Source organism: Dipodomys merriami, unplaced genomic scaffold, assembly GCF_024711535.1.
Source record: "Dipodomys merriami isolate MVZ:Mamm:240054 unplaced genomic scaffold, mDipMer1.0.p SCAF_1, whole genome shotgun sequence".
Lineage (NCBI taxonomy): Eukaryota > Metazoa > Chordata > Mammalia > Rodentia > Heteromyidae > Dipodomys > Dipodomys merriami.
In genome coordinates, this window is record NW_027202270.1 from 7,831,031 (window position 1) to 7,850,559 (window position 19,529).

A 19,529-nucleotide genomic window follows, 5' to 3' on the forward strand; every position below is an offset into this window, starting at 1 on the left:
ACACACACACACACACACACACATACTCACACACACACACACACACACACACACACACACACACCACCCAAGGAAGCATCTGTTGACCTGGTTTTGCAAACCAGGGAGCAGCACAGGATGCTGCCTCCTTCCCAGATGACTCACAAAGTGAGCTAAATGGCTCAATTACACAGCCAGAAAGAGGGTGTGACACCAATCTTGGCAGTCCCCTCACTCCAGTGGAGCAATTGACCCCAGTCCTCACCACCAGCCATGGCCACAGTCCCTGACACAATTGAAGGACTTCATTTGCCTCCATCACAGAACTTCTGCTGGGCCACCAGAAGAAGCATCTTCCTCTCTGGCCTGGGTGCAAATGGCTGCAGGGTCATCTAGAACTCACTGAGGCTTGTGGTGGCAAGAAAAAAAAATTGGCATCTGTAATTTGCTGAGACAGTGCCTTCAGGAGCCAGAGCTGTGCTTCAGTAGCAAGCTGGGGTTGCATAACTTCCTCATCATGTCTTTGCAATGTTCAAAGCAACCAAGGCCGATGGGAGGCCAATCCCACTGGCTGACTGGCTGATAATCCTCCGCTCACAGCTGCCAGAGTCTCTGGGAGGAGCCTCACAGCTCTCATGTAGAGGGTTACATTTCCCCAGCCCTGAATATCCCAACATATTTTTAAAAAATAATAAAACAATGTAAGGGGTGATTACAATACAGTCTTATCAGGAATCGTGCTTTTGGCATATTTAATAGTGCTCTGATAATGCTTCATTGTCTCAGCACTCCAGGGAGTAGGTGGGTCCTTTTCATCTGTATCCCGACCAAGGTAATCCCAGCCATGTGCTTAGCTCATCCCAAGACAAAAGTCACCGGAGGGCTGGCTTTAGGATTGAACTATCCGTGCATGACAAGGATTTCTTTTCTTTCAGTTTGGTTTTTGAGACCTGATCTCATTACATAGTCCAGGCTGGACCTGAATTCCTCATCCTCTTGCCTTAATCTCCCAAGTGCTGGGAATATAGGTGTGCACTACCACACTGCAGATTTTGAAAGATAAACTCTTTTGCTCTTGCCTGGCAACTTGGGTCCCTGGAGAGCTGTTCACACGACGAATCAAGAATAAGCCCATGGTTTAGACAGGCATTTTTATTTACCACCCAGTGAATCCAGCATCCATAGGGTAGAGGGAACCAAAACAGACGGTTTAAATGACATCTTTCTGAGAGCCACTGTCTCTGTGTGGTGCACAGGGTGGCTCTGTCAGGGTGGAGGGGTCCTAACCACCTAGGACTACAGGTGGGCTGTCTATGGTCTCAGAGTCCAAAACTGAACCACAAGCAGGGGGAACCAAGGGGTGGGGAGGTGTGCCACTGTGAGCCAAGCAAAGTCCTTGGAGTTTTCCTGTATTTTCTGAAAGGACACAAAATCCAAAGCCAAATGCTAGAAAACAGGAAAAGAAAAGTAGTTAAGATTCTCCCCAGTTTCCTGCAACATTGTTGTTGAAAGGTCACAAAAGCACAGTTTGATACTACACCGAATTCAGTTCTTCAGAAATGCTGAAAACAGCAGCAAACATCCATGTTAGACCTAGGCATCCACATTATTCTAAGAACCTCATAGCATCCTTCATACATTACCCTTTTCTCCTAAGTCTCCTAATTGGACATTTCCTAAAAGATTTTTAAAAATTTTAAAAGCTTCCTTTTATATACCACAGTACTCCATTGTCTGCTTTCCAAGCTCCAAAAGCTAACAAAGTTACAGTTCTATTACCTAATCTCCAGACCTTCATCACATTGAGCTAGTAGTCCCACTATAATTGGGGAAAAGCAAGCCAAGGTCATCCATTGCTTTAAAAGGTCATGTCTCTCTCATCTCCCTTAACCTGTACCCTTCCTGAACCTGTCTTTCATCATACTGACTCCTACCTTTTCCCTTCCTTCCTTCCTTCCTTCCTTCCTTCCTTCCATTCTTGCCATTCATGGGGCTTGAACTCAGCCTGGGCACTGCCCCTGAGCTGCTTTTACTCAAGGCTAGCTCTACCACTTGAGCCACAGAGATACTTCTGGCTTTTTCTGTGTCTGTGGTATTGAGGAATAGAACCCAGGGCTTCATACATGCTAGGCAAGCACTTTACCACTAAGCCATATTCCCAGCCCCTTCCTTCCTTCCTTCCTTCCTTCCTCTTTCTTTTTCTTTTTTCTTTCTTTTCTTTCTTTCTTTCTTTCTTTCTTTCTTTCTTTCTTTCTTTCTTTCTTTCTTTCTTTCTTTCTTCTTTCTTACCTTTCTTCCTTCCTTCCTTCCTCTTTCTCCCTTCCTTCCTTCCTTTTTCTTTCTCTCTTTCCCTCCCTCCCTCCCTCTCTTCCTCCCTCCCTCTCTTCCTCCCTCTCTCTCCCCCTCTCTCTCCCCCTTTCTTTCTTCCTTTCTTTCTTTCTTTTCTTTTCTTTCTTTCTTTCTTGCTTGCTTGCTTGCTTGCTTGCTTGCTTTTTCTTTCTTTCTCTGTGCTGGGGATGAGAACCAGGGCCTCACGCATGCCAGTCAAGCCCCCTACCACTGAGTCACATTCCCAGCCACTTGACTCAGCTTCTTGAAGGGAGGGCCTGAACAAAGGTTGTGCAGCCTGTCTAGCTCAAGTCTAGCCTACAAGAATGTAAAACACCTGTGTTCCACCACACAAGGCTCTTGCTTTGCCACAGGGAATAGATTTCCTCGTCCCTGACTACACAGCGCTGAAATTGTCCCCCTGGCACGCCTCCTCCAGGCACTCACACTGCTGCATCTTCTCATGCAGAGAGGTAAAAGCCCAGCAGGGACCCAGCCCCAGGCTGGATTCGAACCTTGATCCTCAGATCTTAGCCTGAGTAGCTAGGATTATAGGTGTGAACCACTTGCACACAGCTAGAAATGGTTGGGTTTTTTTTCCTTTCCACTCTGTATGCCCTTTATTTCCTTTTCTATTTTTTGTAAAAAATAACGTTTTAAAAAGTAATTGACCATTATTGGCATCTCAGCCCAATCTTTTTTTTTTAATCTAGACTGTAATCTTGATATGAGTATCAATGGAATATTGAAAATCCAGAAGTGTCAATGCACGCTGGAAAAATGCCAATTTTTTTTTTTTTTGGTCGGTTGTGGGGCTTGAACTTTATGCCTGGGAGCTGTCCCTCAGCTCCTCAGCTTGAGCCACAGCACCACTTCTGGCCTTTTCTGTTTATGTGGTACTAAGGAATCGAACCCAGGGCCTCATGCTTGCAAGGCAAGCACTCTACCACTGAGCCACCTTCTCAACCCCTGCCAAATTCTTTAAAAGGAAAAAAGGGTGAATGCTGATCGTAGATTTTAGAGATGTGAGAAGATGAAAACGTTATCTATTGTTTTTGTGTTTGCCACAAAGGAATGTTTGATTATTTTGCAATGTAATAAAAAGTTACACCCCCCCCCAAAAAAAAGTAATTAACTGTGATGTTTCACTGCCTTGTTTGGAACTTCTAGCACAGCAGCAGACAGGAGCAAAGAGTAGACATCCTTCTCCTCCCAGGGGGCATTCTGCTTCTCACCTCTCATCAAGTGTGACCTGCGGCCCTGGGCTCTCTCTGAGGCCCTCTCTTGGGATGAGGGAGTTCCCTTATGTGGTTATTCCACTTCTTTGTGGGGTAAGGGGAGTCTGGTACTGGGGATTGAAACCAGGGTTTCCCAGCCCATTAGGAAAGCACTTTAGCATTTGAGCCCCAATGGCCCCTCCCCCAACTCTGCTATTCCCACTGGGTGTTTTCATCCTGAAATGATATTAAATTTTGTTGAATGGTTTTCTGTGTCTATTGAGACACATCATCCTACTGACAGAGTGCATCACATGAACTGATCTTCAGATATCAATCCAACTTTGCATTACTGGAACTAGTCCCACTTGATCACAGGAAGTTTGGTTGTTGTGGTGGTTGTGGTTGTTATTGGTGTGTGGACATGCACATTCTCGCTGGGAATTGAACCCAAGGCCTTTTGAATGTTAGTCAAGTGTGTTACTGCTGAACTCTAGCCCCAGCCCTTGGTGTTTTGAGACAGGGTCTTCCTGTATAGCCCAAGCTGATCTCCAATTTTCAATCCTCCTGCCTCATTCTCCAGAGCACTGGGATTCTATAGGCATGTACCACCATGCCCAGCTTTTATATTTTAGAAATGAAGTGTCCATGAACTCAACACCCACACAAAAGTTAGGAGCATGACAATCAAGAACAGAACAGCCATGCCATTTTCCTGTCCATCACTCTGATAAGCTATCACTTTAGGTCTCATGTTCATCATTCCCTGCCTCCGCTCTGTAGAAAGTTTCACTGCATCGAGGTATATTCCTAAACATACTTGGACTTAATTTAAGTCTTAGCTCCTTAAAATGTATATAAAAACGGTGCCCTTTCCCCACTTAGTATTTGATTGCTGGGTGCACAGAAATGGAGGGGCAAAGGGTGAATAAATGCAGCAGTGGTATTCACTAGACACTATGTGGAAAATGAGGGTGGGAATGGGAGGGGAAAACTGGGAGAGAGAGAAGGAAGGGGTGACATTGTCCAAGAGGAAATGCAATGACTATACCTGACTTTGAAGCTGTAATTCTGCTGTACATCACTTTATAATAACAATGAAAACAAGCCGGGCGCTGGTGGCTCATGTCTGTAATCCTAGCTACTCAGAAGGCTGAGATTTGAGGATCACGGTTGAAAGCCAGCTCAGGCAGGCAGTCTGTGAGACTCTTATCTCCAATTAACCACCAGAAAACAGGAAGTGGCGCTGTAGCTCAAGTGGTAGAGTGCTTGCCTTGAGCTGAAGAGCACCAGAGTTCAAGCCTCACAAGGGACAAAAATAAATAAACAACATATTTAAGAATATTTGATTGCTAAGATTAAAAAAGATATTAGAGTATGTTGATGGGATTGGGCCTTTTCATTGCTGTACAGTATTTAAATGTCTGCCTATTATGTGAGCCATATTAAAGCAAAATCTTAACAAGCCCAAATCTGAACTCAAATTTACCCGGTCAGTACTTCCTGCAGCCTTCCTGTTGTGGCTAATGACAGATCCACTCATCATGAGCGCCAAATCCTTGGAGTCACCCTGGACTGTTTCCTTCCTCACCCTACATCCGTTTGGTGAGAGAGTTTCTGGATTCTGCCTTCAAAGCACATTCAGAATTCAATTCCCTCTCACCACTAGGCCTCAAGCACACATCAAACACCTGGATTGTTGTCATTATCTCCTAAGTTGGTGTGTTTCTGCCCCTGTCCCTCCTCAAATGATTTCTTTGTTAATAGAATCTTAGCAAATGTTGATCTACTCATATCACTGTTGAGCTCAACCGTCTCTGGCAACTTCCCATCTCTGAGCAAATGACAGTTCTCTTTCTATGATTTCCAAAGCCTTAGGATGACCCATGGATACTTCCAGTGCCTCAGGGCACTGTAAAAAGAAAAGAGAAGGAAAGCAGGGCCAACAAATATTGATGTAAAAAAAATAGAGACTATATATGACCATTTTTTTCCAAAATAAAAGGAAAGGAAGGGGAAAGAGAGAAGATGAAAATTTTAGTAAACAGAAGAGATACACATCGTAATCCTTGGAACCTGTACTATATCACCAATCAAGTGGCAGATATAATAAAGTAAGCTATACCAGACACCAGTGGCTCATGTCTGTAATCCTAGCTACTCAGGAGGCTGAGAACTGAGGATCACAGTTTGAAGCCAGCTGGGCAGGAAAGTTTCAGAGACTCTTATCTCTAACTAAAAGCCAGAAGTAGAGCTGTGCCTCAAGTGGTTAAAGCAAAAGGCTCAGAAATGGTACCAAGGCCCTGAGTTCAAACCCTAGGACTGGCATGGAAAAAAAAAAGAGACTGTCTAGGTAGGATATGCTGGTAGGCCCAGAATAATCTTGAAGAGGTGAGGGCCATGTATGAAAGGCAGACACGGGAAAACAAAACATGGCAGCGTTTGAAGATGAGTTATGTGTCTGCAAGCCAAGGCCTGTGTGCCGCCCCCAGGATCTGGTGGCTCTCTCCTAGAGCCATAGAAGAAGCCAGCCTTGGGGGTGGGGGGGCAACCATTGTGAGTCCAGCCCAGCCAGTCCATTTCTGACCCCTGACCTCCAGTGACCCCTGACCTCCAGAACTGTAAAACACCGTGCCTCTTCCAGCCACCGAGTTTACAGAGTAATTTGTAACCACCACAATGGTTCTTCAGACGGTGGGCGAGAGCCCTGGAGTTATCATCCACACATTGACTGGAGGAAAAACGAGAACTTTCCAAGGGCAAAGCATTTGGGTTGAGGGGAGGGCCCCGTGGAGAGCCAAGGTGGAATCAAGAGACCAAACGTGCGCCTCGAGCTCACGCCCGGAGGTAACATGGATTCGGAGGGAAAACTAGGAAGCGCAGCTCTGATGCGGGGTCTCCCCGGCCTCTTCGGCCCGAGTGAAGCCAGGCGCTCTGGGATCCGCCCCACCCGAGGGCGGTATTTTGCGGCTAGGACTCGGGCCGAGGGTCGTGGCGCCTCTCCCGTCGCGGAGGGAGGAAGGCCGGGCGTCGGCTCCCCTGCGCCCGGGCTGGGTGTCTGGTCGTCGGCTCGGGTTGGAGCTCGGGGAGCCTCCGGGCCGTCTCAGCCAAGGCGACGCGCCTCAGCTGGCCACAAGAGTGTGCCGGTGAGGTGCCCGCACCCCCCTCCCCCCGGCCAAACCAGAATTAGCCGGTATGAGAAGGAACCGGCGAGGAGGGCTGAAATCGCGCCGATTGGAAGAGAGCCGGCGGTAGGCGCGGGCCCCGCCGAACGCACCCGTTTTAAAGCCACCCGGACCCCCGGCGCCGCGCGCCGCCCCACGTTCGCCGGGCCGCGCCGCGAGCGAGCGAGCGAGCCCGGGAGCCCCGCGCCCCGAGCCGGGTGCAGACCCCGGCCGCCCGCGCCCCGCACCTCAGGATGATTGGCCACCTGCCGACGAATCTCCACTGCCAGCCGCCCGGGGGGCTCGGAGCCGAGCCAGTTCGGGGGTCGGGGCCGGGAGCCGAGTGAGGCCGCAGCCCCGCGCGGCGCGGGCGGTGAGTACCCCCGGATGGAGCGGCGCGGGGCGAGCCCAGGGCGGCGTGGCGGGGGGGGCGAGGGATCGAGGGAGGTGAGGGGGTCAAGGGGCGCGGGGAGGGGCTGGCAGGGCGAGGGGCGCAGCGGTGGGGTGCCGGGCAGCGAGGACCGGCTGCCCCCACCCCCGCGCGCTCTGCGCCCCCCCGGGCTCGCTCCCCGCCGCGCGCCAGGCCCTAGCTGGGGACCCCGACATGACAGGGCCGAGGCGGAGAGGAGAGCGGGAGGAGGGTGGTGCTGGGGTGCACGGGCTGGCTCCCCCACTAGCTGCGGGCGGTGTGAATGGCTCGGGCTCTCCGCGGCGCTGCCGGGCTGCGGGGCGCCCGGGGTGGGGATGCGGGCGCCGGGGTCCCGCGGGGCGAAGACCGGGGATCGGAGGAGGCACCCACGTGGGGCGAGGGACAAAAATGTGGCGGACGACCCGGACGGCCAGGCCGGGGCTGCCGGTTCCCTCAGCCCGCCGGCGTCGGAGGGGCCCCGCGCGGCTCACCGAGGAAGTCCTGGGTGCGGGCTCGGCCCCCAGGGTGGCTGCGGGGAGGGGGGACCGCGCACGGGCAGCGGGAGACCCGCGTTCGCCGCGCACGCGCGCACGTGTGCGAGTGTGAGTGCGTGTGCAAGTGTGTGTATGTGTGCGTGTGTGCGTGTGGCTGGATGGATAGATGGATGGACGGATGGACAGGTCGGTGGACAGATGGCGACAGCCCTGGAATCCTGCAGACCTGGGTTCGGATGTGGGCCCCGCTCCTGACAGTCTGGCCAGGGTTTCCATCGGACCATTGGCTCCGGTTCCTCGGTGAAATGGAGACGTTTGGACAGGATGGTAGTGGAGAGGCCTTCCGGCACCGTCCTGACCCGCGGGGTCGCTTCTTCTAGACCCTCTGCGCGCAGCCGGGTGGGCCGGGTACTGCAGCGCCGTCCCAGCCGGGATCCCGCGGCTCCTGCCACCGGGGCGCTGGGCCCCGCGCGCGCCCTCTACTGGCCAAAATACCTGTGGCAAAAGGTAGCGGGTCGGATGTCACTCAAAAATGAGGCCCTGTCTAAAACACAAAACAGAAGAAAAAGTACGGGGTGTGGCCCAAGTTGCGCAGCGTTTGCGTTACAGACTGGAGGCCAAGAATAGACCTAAATTATACATACATGTGTGGCCATATGCAGGGTCATATGTCTATCCACCCAGACACAGTAATTACAGTGTGGTGTATGCAGGGGAGGGTTCTAATAGTGAACCCCTTTGAACAACTAACTTAAAGCTTGACAGAATGAATACCAGAACGCTGGAACGTGGGTTCGGCCAAGGGACGGGGTGGGGCAGATGAATGGAGAGAGGAAAAGTGGTCAAATACAGTCATAATATTCAATGTATACATGTGAAAATGGAACTAGGTAAATTGAGGGGATGGGTGGGGTTGGGAGAGATAAGGGACAACAATAAAGGGGTGACACTGATCCAATGATTGGGCTCACAAACTGATGTTGAACTGAAACACCTTTGTGCAAGCATTTAAAGATATTTATAATATGTAATATAGCATATGTGTTGTACATATACTAGCTATATACGAATTCGAAATATATACATATACTATATATGCATATGTATTATGTTGTACATATTATATATTAAATATACTATATATATGGGGGGGAATTCAATCCCCAATACAGGGGCCGGTTGGGGGGGGGGATGAGGGCACAGGTGAAGCCACTGCAGCCCTGTGTCCCGTGAAGGAGTAAAATGCAAACAACTATCTTGAAAGACCTTCCTGCCCATCCTATCCGTCTCTAGCAGGCTGCAGTGGAGACTGGCTAGAACCCATTGGTACGCCTCTTAAGTAAAAATGGTCTGCTAAGTGATATTCAATGTCATTAATTTATGAACAGATAACTGGAAATGCCCAGAACATTCTGATGGCAACTGTACCTCCTAACCCATAAAATAAATAATTCAGGAAGAATATAAAGTTCGTCACATTGCCTTAGAAAAGCACTTACTATTTCAAGGAAAGTGCTTATACATCAAATACTTTTCTGTGGGTTGAAAAGCTGCAACTTTATAGCAGGAGCAGTATTGCAGACTTTTTTTTTTTTAGTTGTAAATGGACTTGAGAAAATATCTTCTTCAATACAGCTGAGCCTTGCCTTCTATTGTAAGTTGACACAGTCATTCACAAGGGGCTTGGAGAGCTGTGTCAAGCTGTCCACCTCTTGTTCTTGTTCCTTGGGATTCTACATGTAACTGGTGAGAACTAAGATTACCACCTCCCCTCCCCCCCTCCTCCTCTCTCCCCCATCAGTAGTGACTAAGGGCCCTGGTGCTGTCTCTGAGTTTTTTGTTTTTTGGGGTTTTTTTGGAATTGGGGCTTGAACTCTGGGCTTGGGCGCTGTGCCTGAGCTCTTCAGCTCAAGGCTAACACTCTACCACTTAAGCCACAGCACTACTTCTGGTTTTCTGGTGGTTCATTGGAGATAAGAGTCACACGGACTTTCCTGCCAGGCTGGCTTTGAACCTTGATCCTCAGATCTCAGCCTCCTGAGTAGCTAGGATTATAGGCATGAGCCACTGGTGCCTGGCTTTCTGAGTTTTTTCATTCAAGGCTTGTGCTCAACCACTTTGAGCTGCAGTTCCACTTCTGGTTTTCTAGTGGTTAGTTGGAGATCAGAGTCTCATGGACTTTCCTGCCTGGGCTGGCTTTGAACCATGATCCTTTAGATCTCATCCTCCTGAGTAGGATTATAAGCAAGAGCCACCCGCACCTGGCTCTGACTCCCTTTCTAGCCCTAGGCAGGCTCCCACTTTTGGAAGGAGCTAGGGGCACACACAAGAGCGTACACGCGCACACACACACATGCTTGCACACACATATACACACATCGACTCCAGCCTCAAACCCAAGATAGACTGGAAGACTTCTAAAGACAAATGTCTCTTGAATTATATCGTTTTTCTCTCTTTTATGATTAAGCTAATTATTTAGAAGCAAAAGACTTAGATTTTTCAAAGATGGAAAGGAACCTCCATTTTCCTATTTGCTTAACAATATACATTTATTTTTCTTTTTGCTAATAAGTAAGAAGAAGGGAGACATTTCCTGAAAGACCATCTCCATGGAGAGACTAATCCCTGGGACCATTCTCCTGGTGTGGCTCTCGGCTGCTTTTCTGCAGATAGGTTTGGACCACAGCTCCACAGGGAAGGAGGTGTGGCATCTGCACATCTTGTAATCTCTGCCCCGAGTTCCACCTTGGCTTGGCCTTTCTCTTATCTTCACAGATGCATTGTTGAGCTAGCTCATAATTGGTTGGTTTAACAGGCACAGTACCTTGGTGTTGGGTGTTAGCAATGCTTTCAGGTTGGTTGTTTTTATTATTGCAAGGTTATACTCTTAGAAGTTCAGTTGGATATTTTTTCTTTTCTTTTTTGGCAGCACTGGGATTTGAATTCAGAACCCTGCACATGTTGGGCAGGTGCTCTACTACATGAGCTGCAACCCCAACCCTTTTTGCTTTCATCATTATTCAAGCCGGTTCTCACATTTATGCTTGGGCTAACCGATACTTCTAGCCACTTACACACTCTTCCTATGTTGTTAGAATGGCAAGTCTTACTACCATACCCTACTTTTTATTGGTTGAGATGGTATCTCTCCAACTTTTGCCTAGACTAGCCTCAAACCATGATCCTCCTCATTTTTTCCTCCTGAGTAGCTAGGATTACAGGCATGAACCCCTGTGCCTGGTTAACCTAGTTGACGCTTGAAGTGTAAGAGACTACACAGAAGGTCAAGATCTGAAGATTAAGATTTGAAGCCATCCTAGCCAGACATCTGTAAGATTCTTCTCTCTGAATAACTAGCAAAAATCCAGAAGTGGAGGCATGGCTCAAGAGGTAGAGTACCAGCCTTGAGCAGAAAAAGCCAACTGAGCTGGGCACAGTGGCTCACGCCTGTAATCCCAGCTCCTCAAGAGGCTGAGATCTGAGGATCAAGGTTCAAAGCCAGCCGGGGCAGGAAAGTCCGTGAGACTCATTTCCAATGAACCACCAGAAAACTGGCAGTGGCTCTGTGGCGTAAGTGGTAGAGCGCTGGCCTTGAGCTGAAGAACCCAGGCCTAGATGAAGAACCTAGGCCTAGAGTTCAAGCCCCATGAACAACAACAACAACAAAAAGCCAACTGAAATCATGAGGCCCTGAGTTCAAGCCCTAGAATGGGGAAGGGGGGAGTATAAGCCCAGAAATGGTGGCTCATGCCTGTAATTCTACCTACTCAGGAGGCTGAGAGCTGAGGATCAAGGTTAGAAGCCAGCCCAGGTTAAAACTCTAATCTCCAGTTAACCAGCAAAAAGCTGGAAGTGGAGGTATGGCTCATGTAGTAGAGTAGCAGTCTCGAGCAGAAAAAGCCAAGCAAGGTCACAAGGCCCTGAGTACAAGGCCTGCTACGTTTCCACACCAGGTTTATACCTCCCAGCCTTGTACTAGGTTTTACTACTTTAAACCTTCAGCAGAAATGAAATCTTTAAGTGGGGCGGAGTGGTGGAGGTGAGATCACTTTTATTTTGTCACAACCATAACATGCTGTGCTGCCGCCTATAGGCAAAAAAAAAAAAAGTGATTGTAAGTTTTAGCCCAGGTGCCAGATGCGCCGACACTACTATACGCACTGTGCAATGTAATGCAATTCAATCCTCCTGTCTAAAGTGAAAACAGAAATTCTCCAAAGAATACTATTTACTTGGGAACAGCAGAGCACTGGAATAGGTATTTAATTTGCATTGAATGAGATGGGCGCTGGTGGCTCACGCCTGTCACCATAGCTACTCAGGAGGCTGAGAGCTGAGGATCAAGGTTCAAAGCTGGCCGGTGCAGGAAAGTCCTTGAGATTTTTATCTCCAATGAACCACCAGAAAACTGGAAGTGGAGTTGCGGCTCCACTCAGGGACAGCGCTCAGGCCCAGAGTTCAAGCTCCACGACCAACAACAACAAAAAAAGATGAATGAAAGAGCCCAAGAAGACGTGTGAAACTCAACATGCTTGTTTGGAACTTAGACCAGCAAAGCACTGTTTCATGAGGAGGGGGCATTCACCCCGTGACTGTCTAGAGCTGCTGGCACTTAATGAAGCAAAGCAGAACAACTGAGGCGCATGCAGGCTGGAGTGCGCTACACACCTGACTATTGCAAGGTGTGGGGCAGTGCCCTTGGCTGGCACCGTGCAGCCCACCTGTAGCCCACCGTGGGGTCTTTGGAACTGCCCAGCGATCATGTACTTTTCTAGGCAGTATCACTTCCTGAACATGGAGGCCCCCGCAGTGGCCTAACTCCCTTGTTCACCAGTGACAGTCTGCCATCTTAGCTCCATCTGGCCTTCCTCTGCCATCGCTCCTCCTGATCAAGACTAACACAGCCCATGGGCTCCAGAATCAGTTGGTATCATTGTTGTCTTCACGTCTTCATTCCCTCCCTCCCTTCTCTCCTTCCCTCTCTGGCGGAACTGAGATATGCCACACACTTGCTAGGCAGGTTCAGCTACACCCCCTTTTTGCTTTCATTAATTTTTAGATGGTCTCTCTTTCCTTTTCTACAGAACCAACCTTGGACCAGGATCTTCCTACCTTTCCATGAAACTGAGGACAATAGGTGTGAACCACCACTCCCAGTTTGTTTGTTGAGATTGGGTGCGGTGTTTTGCCTAGCTTAAACTTGAACTATGTTCCTCTCCATCCTACTTGTTGAGTATCTGAAGTCACTATCTGTTTTTCTCTCTTTCTCCTTTCCCTTTCTCCTTCCTTCTTTCTCTCCCTCTCTCTTCATCTCTTTCTCTTACTCCTTGGGAAGTCACTTCCTTTCTCTGAGTCTTTCCAAGATTATAGCCAGGTGCCCGTGGCTTACACTTGTAATCCTTGCTACTTGAGATCTTAGGATTGCAGTTCAAAGCCAGCCTGGGCAGGCAAGTGTGTGAGGCTCTTATTGTTAGTTAACCACCAAAAGAGCCAGAAGTGGAGGCATGGCTCAAGTGATAGAGCACTAGCCTTGAGCAAAAAAAGCTCAAGGATGGTGCCCAGGTCCTGAATTTAAGCCCCAGGACTGGGCACAATCAAACAACTATGCTTACATAGGATACCTATATATGGGATGACTAAAGAACAAACAGGTGTCATAAAGAGCACGTGACCTGTGAGAAGGAGCATTCCTGAATCCACTTGGCAGTGATGAAGCTGAACCCCAGGTGCTGTTGGAGGCACTTGGCGCATGATGGGAGGTCGGGCTGGTGATGGGAGGTCGGGCTGGTGATGGAAGGTCGGGCTGGGGATGGAAGGTCAGGCTGGTGATGGAAGGTCGGGCTGGGGATGGGAGGTCAGGCTGGTGATGGGAGGTCGGGCTGGGGATGGAAGGTCAGGCTGGTGATGGAAGGTCGGGCTGGGGATGGGAGGTCAGGCAGGCTGGTGATGGGAGGTCAGGCTGGGGATGGAAGGTCGCGCTGGTGTCCAAAGATGATGGGGATTCTCTTTGGTTTTTACAGTCAGTGGAATTGTTTGCTCTGTGTATTTCAGAAAAGCTTGGACCATGTATACAAGTCATGAAGATGTTGGCTATGATTTTGAAGATGACCCCAAGGATAAGAAGACACTCAAGCCCCACCCGGACATTGATGGCGGCTGGGCTTGGATGATGGTCCTCTCTTCTTTCTTTGTGCACATTCTCATCATGGGCTCCCAAATGGCCCTTGGAGTCCTCAATGTGGAGTGGCTGGAGGAATTCCAACAGAGCCGCGGCCTGACAGCCTGGGTCAGCTCTCTGAGCATGGGCATCACCTTGATCGTGGGTATGTTCCTGGGCAACTGTCTTAGAGCAGGGATTGTAGAATGCCAGGCCTCACTGCCAGGAGTGCTCTCTATTGCTGAGCCATTGGACAGGAGGTGTTACCCATGTCACTCATAGAAATATACAGGCTCCATGGTTAATGCCTGTAATGCTAGCTACTCAGGAAGCTGAAAGGTGAGGATGGCTGTTTAAGGCCAACCCATGCAGAAAAGTCTGTGAGACTCTTACCACCAATTAAGCACCACAAAAGCCAGAAGTGGAGTTGTGGCTCAACTGGAGTGCTAGCCTTGGAAGAAAGCTCGTAGACAGTGCCTAGGCCCTAAGTTCAAGCTCTAGGACTGGCACATGGATGCGTGCGCGTGCAAGTGCACGCGCACACACACACACACCACCATTTTAGCCATGTTTTAGGTGTATAGTTTAGCGCTATTAAATTCCTTCACAAGGTGGGTGGCCACTATCACCATCCATCCCGAGTACTAACTCCCACCTGAACTCCACCTGCTGCACCATTCCATCTCCTGTCTCTTGGCATTGTCTGTGGAATTGGAATGGTACACTGTCATTTCAGTGTGATGCAACTACTTGAATGTTGTAAATATTGGAAGGATTTTAAAACGTAATCATTTAAAAACATTCTTTTGTCCCAAATCTAATTTCTGAAGTGTTATGAATCATTATAATCATGTATTATTATCTCTAATGTTTATTTTGTTTTTGAGACAGGGTCTTACTATGTAGCCCAGGCTTCCTTCAATCTCAAAATCCCTCTGCTTCAGTCTCATAAGTGCTCAGATTGCAGGCACGTGCCACTATGCCCGGTTCTATTTAATATTGATGAATATATAGTATATAATGTAGTGTTTGTGTATGCTAATCATATACTAATAGAGACTGCGGTTATTTCCATTTGGATTTTTAAAAAGTTGTTTCTGAATATTACCTTCTATGCTTAGTTTTCTCTGATTTTGATTTTGCATCTTGAAACCCTTTCTTCATTGATCAAATCCTTTGTCAAGAATGTTCTTTGTGGCTGTGAGGAAAGTCAGTAGCACATCTGTAGACTCCAGACACTAAACGCCATGGCCCCTGCATGGAGCCAGAGCCTCTCCCTGCCCATCTGCAGACCGGGGCCATTTCCTAGCAAGATGAGCAGAGTGAAGAGCAGGAACACAATTTCCTTGTCCTGCAGCTAAAATGGTGGGTTTCTTCTAATGTGGTTAATAGCTACCAAAACCCAAACCAGAACTGGGAGGAAAATAAGTCACCATGAGTGCTTTTTCAGATTCACCATGCTTCCTCTTTCCCTGCCGTTTAAACATAATTAAAAATGAACAACAAAAATAAGTATGAGGGTCTGCTGTAGTAGTTGATGTATTTCATTTAATCCTAACAGCATGGTGAGAGAATGATTGCAACCATTTCATAAAAGAGCTTAGGAGAGTCAAGTGACTGGTCTCCAAAGTCACACAGACAATGTGTGGGGAAGGGCCTAGGTTCACATGCATGTCTAAACCCTGTCCTGATGCTCTGGCTCCTGAATAAAGCTCTGTGTGTGTGTATGTATATGCATGCGTATGCGTATGTGCACGTGCACACGTGGCACGCGCATGCACAGAAGCTTGCTTAGCTTTTTGGCTCAAGGTTGGCACTTACCACCTGGGTCATGCCTCTCTTTCTGGCCTTTTGCTGATTAATTGAAAAGAGTCTCACAGACTTCCCTGCCCCTAGCTAGCTTTGAACAATGATCCTCAGATCTCAGCCTCCTGACTGGCTAGGATTACAGGCATGAGCCACCAGTGCCTAGTTTATTTTCTAATGAGCCTAACCATTCAGCAATCTTAAATAGGTAAAGATTCTAAACCAGGAACTTATTATGTTATTATGGCAACAATGATCACGTATGTGGTCATTTCCCTTATGTTGTCCCATTTACTATTATTTCATTCTGTTGGCAATCCTCTGAGGTCATTATCACCACTATTCTCTGATGATCTTCAGTTGTTTCACCTGAAAGTAAAAATTCTGATAGGTTTTTTAATTTAAAAGTTTCCTTTTTTTTTTTTTTGTGCCAATCCTAGGGCTTGAACTCAGACCTAGGTGCTGTTTCTGAGCTTTTTTGTTCAAGGCTAGTGCTCTACCACTAGATCCACAGCTCCACTTCTGACTTTTTATTTTAGTAGTTTATTGGAGATAAGATTATTCTGGGGGCTGGGAATGTGGCTTAGTGGAAGAGTGCTTGCCTAGCATGCATGAAGCCCTGGGTTCAATTCCTCAGTACCACATACACAGAAAAAGCTGGAAATGGTGCTGTGGCTCAAATGGTACAGTGCTATCCTTGAGCATAAGAAGCTCAGAGACAGTGGCCAGGTTGGCAAAAAAAAAAAAAAAGGCAAGCAAGCAAGCTTGCATTAAAAAAAAAAAAAAAAAAGATTATTCTGGACTTTGCTGTTCAGGGTGGCTTTAAACCTGGATCCTCAGATCTCAGCCTCCCGAGTAGTTAGGAGATTACAGGTGTGAGCCATCAGTACCTGGCCAAAATTTTCCTATTTAATACAGGAAACTTTTAAAGGCCCCCTGAGCTTCTCTGGCTTTGTGAATATGTATTAGACAGGCATATGCATGTGTGATTGGAATCTTTGATTTCTACACTACTAATTAATTGCTCAATTATAATTCAGAGAGCTGTTCCTCTTGGCTGGCATTTACTATAAGTTATTCTGTCAATGAAACAACATGAATGACAACAGCAGTGCTAATGACAGAAAACAAGACAAAAGGTTATTTTCCACGCTGTGGTATGCAAATATGTGTATATTCCCCCCCCCCAAAAAAAGAAATAAAATTAATACTGAGCTGGCTTTCAAATTAAGGGCATGACTTTGGGTGTGAGAGAATTACTGATGAATCATTTTTATCTGAAATATTACTAACAGACTCCTTGGACTCTATGCTGGTTTTTATAACACTGGGACTTGTAGAAGGAGATGTAGCTCTAGTAATACAGCAACAACCATGAATGAAAAAGCCAAACAAGGAATGTGAGGCCCTGAGTCAAGCCCCAGTACCAGCACAAACACCAATACCAAACACACACACACACACACAATACTGGGAGTGTTTATCATATGACAAATGTAGACAAGTTCATCTTATCATGGGGAATGTTCTGGGATTTATGTGGGTTGTCATTCTGTCTTCTCCATAGGTTACAGAAGAAAAAAAACATTATGTTTCTACAAAATATAGATCAACCTAAGAAATAGATACATGTACAAACAACAACAACAAAAAACAACAAACTAGAACAGGCCAGTATTTTCAAATTATCCAATGAGGTTGTCTTGGATACAATTTTGTTTCATGGGCTATAGAAAGAAGCAGGAAGAATCCAGTCCTGAAGTGGTTGGACATGGTTTTGGAGATGCACTCAGAAACGGTGAAATGCATGATCATTTTTTTTTCTGTGCCTGTACTAGGACTTGAACCCTGGGCCTTACACTCTTACTTGGCTTTTTCACTCATGGCTGTGCTCTACCACTTGAGCCATACTTCTACTTCTTACTTTTTGTTGGTTTATTGGAGATAAGAGTCTCTTGGATTTATCTGCCCTGGGCTAGCCTTGAATTGAGATCCTCAAATCTCAGCCTCCTGATTAGCTAGGATGACACTCGTGAGCCCTTGGTGTCTGGCCTAGTCTAACATTTCTAGCGTCCTGCTGGATGAGCCTCGTTTGCCCTGGAGCTCTGATATCCTAACACAGCAGGGTGACCAGCAATCACTGTTCATTATCCTAAGCGGTCTGGTACAAGCTGGCTGCAGATAGGTTGAAACAGAACTTTTCCAACTCAGGAACCAGCATGATGGCTCTCCTTTATTTAGCATCTGCTCTCCATCCAGATGCAGGAGGCCGGTCTGTCATTTCTACCTAACAGAGGAAGAACAGGTGCCGCTCGCAGACACTAAGTTACTTCCCAAAGGGGTCAGCCAGTGAGTGAGTGGGATGGCCTGCCATGCTGGTCCTCCATTGCCTTCTGCCTCCCACCCCCACTAGTGAGAGCTGGACAGAGATTTGAAGTGACTAAGGCTAAATTGTTTGCATTGTCTAATCACTGGAAGCAGTTTGGGGTTACCTCTTTTTCTCCAATTTTTATGAGCATACATTAGTTGCACAAAGGGGTTTCACTGTGCTATGTCCACCTAGTGCATGCAGCTGCCCTAATCGAGCAAAAAAAAAAATAATCCAGAAATGTAGTAGAAAGCCATCTCTTTCTTGGTCAGTGATTTGCATACAGTCAATTAATAAATGCATGCATTCATTCTTTTTTTTTTTTTTTTGTCAGTCATGAAGCCTGAACTCTGGACCTGGGCGCTGACATTCAGCTCTTCAGCTCAACGCTCACTTGAGCCACAGCAACCACTGCTGGTTTTCTGGTGTTTTATTGGAGATTAGAGTGTCACGGACTTTCCTGCCTGGGCTGGTTTTGAACCATGATCCTCAGAGCTCAGCCTCCTGAGTAGCTATGATTTCAGGCGTGAGCCACAATTGCCTGGCTCATTCATTCTTTACTAGCATGGGTTTCCCAGTATCCCACCTTTTCACAAAATGTAACCAGCTCCTATCTCTGCCAGATGGCTCTTGGAATAAGTCTGGGCTACAAAAGATGATGTGGTTGCCAGTTGTGGATGTACATCAGAACTACCTGGGAGGCTTTTAAAAATTCTGACGGTGCCTGGCACACCTGTAATTCTAGCTATTCAGGAGGCTGAGATCTGAGGATCATGGTTCGAAGCCAACCTGAAGCAGGAAAAGTCTGTGAGACTCTTTCCTCCAATTAACCACTCAAAAGCTGGAGGTGGAGCTGTGGTTCAACTGGTAAACCACCAGTTGAATGAAAAAGCTAAGGAACAGTGCCCAGGACCTGAGTTCAAACCCCAGTACTGGCATACACAAACAACAACAAAAACAAAAGTCCTGTTGCTCAGGCTGCATGAAACCAGAATCCTCAAAGATAGGCTCCAAATAGTAAAAAGGTTTTGTTTTGTTTTAAGTTTCTAAGTGATTCCAGTGTTCAGCTAAGGATGGAGCCATTGATTTTTAAGTACTTAAATCATCACCAAGGTAAGAGTTACCCTAAGAGACCTAGGTTTCAAAAGATTGGTTTTCCTTTTCGCCCTGACCACTGGCAAGGTTCAGGGAAAACCTCAGCTTGTTGCTCTTCTCCTGTGCTTTTTGCAGCCTGTCAGATGCTTTCCTGAAGCAATTTCCTACAGCCATTGGACCCCATGCTGTGTGGGAAATGGCCAAGACTCAGATTTCTTCTGTAGAGTTGGAGTCATGCTTGCAGTCTCCTTCCAATTCATCCAGTTGCTCACCAAAGAGGGAGGCATGGCCAGAGCATTGTCTCTCGCTTTCCTTATTCCCACTGAAAGTGTGAAGGGAATTCTTTTCATTTTGCAACTATGATTGGATCTTGGCATTGTGGCTGGCCATCAGTGAACAATGGTTAGAAAATAAGAGCTAGAAAGCTTGGCTTTGAGTTATTTTTTTTCATGTGTGCTATTTTATAACAGCACTTCTGGTCTGAGGTTGCCCAATTGCAAATCGTGAAG

At 47.4% G+C, this 19,529-nt stretch overlaps 1 protein-coding gene across 1 annotated transcript in view; it reads left to right on the top strand.

Moving 5' to 3' along the window:
- Positions 1-6,547: 6,547 nt before the first annotated feature.
- Positions 6,548-19,529, top strand: part of Slc16a14 (solute carrier family 16 member 14) — a 35,673-nt gene continuing 22,691 nt past the window's right edge. The window contains exons 1-2 of the mRNA XM_070015404.1: positions 6,548-7,061; positions 13,646-13,917. Of these exons, the coding sequence (XP_069871505.1) occupies positions 13,659-13,917 (259 nt within the window). The 5' untranslated portion in view covers positions 6,548-7,061; positions 13,646-13,658. The remainder of the gene's footprint in view (positions 7,062-13,645; positions 13,918-19,529) is intronic.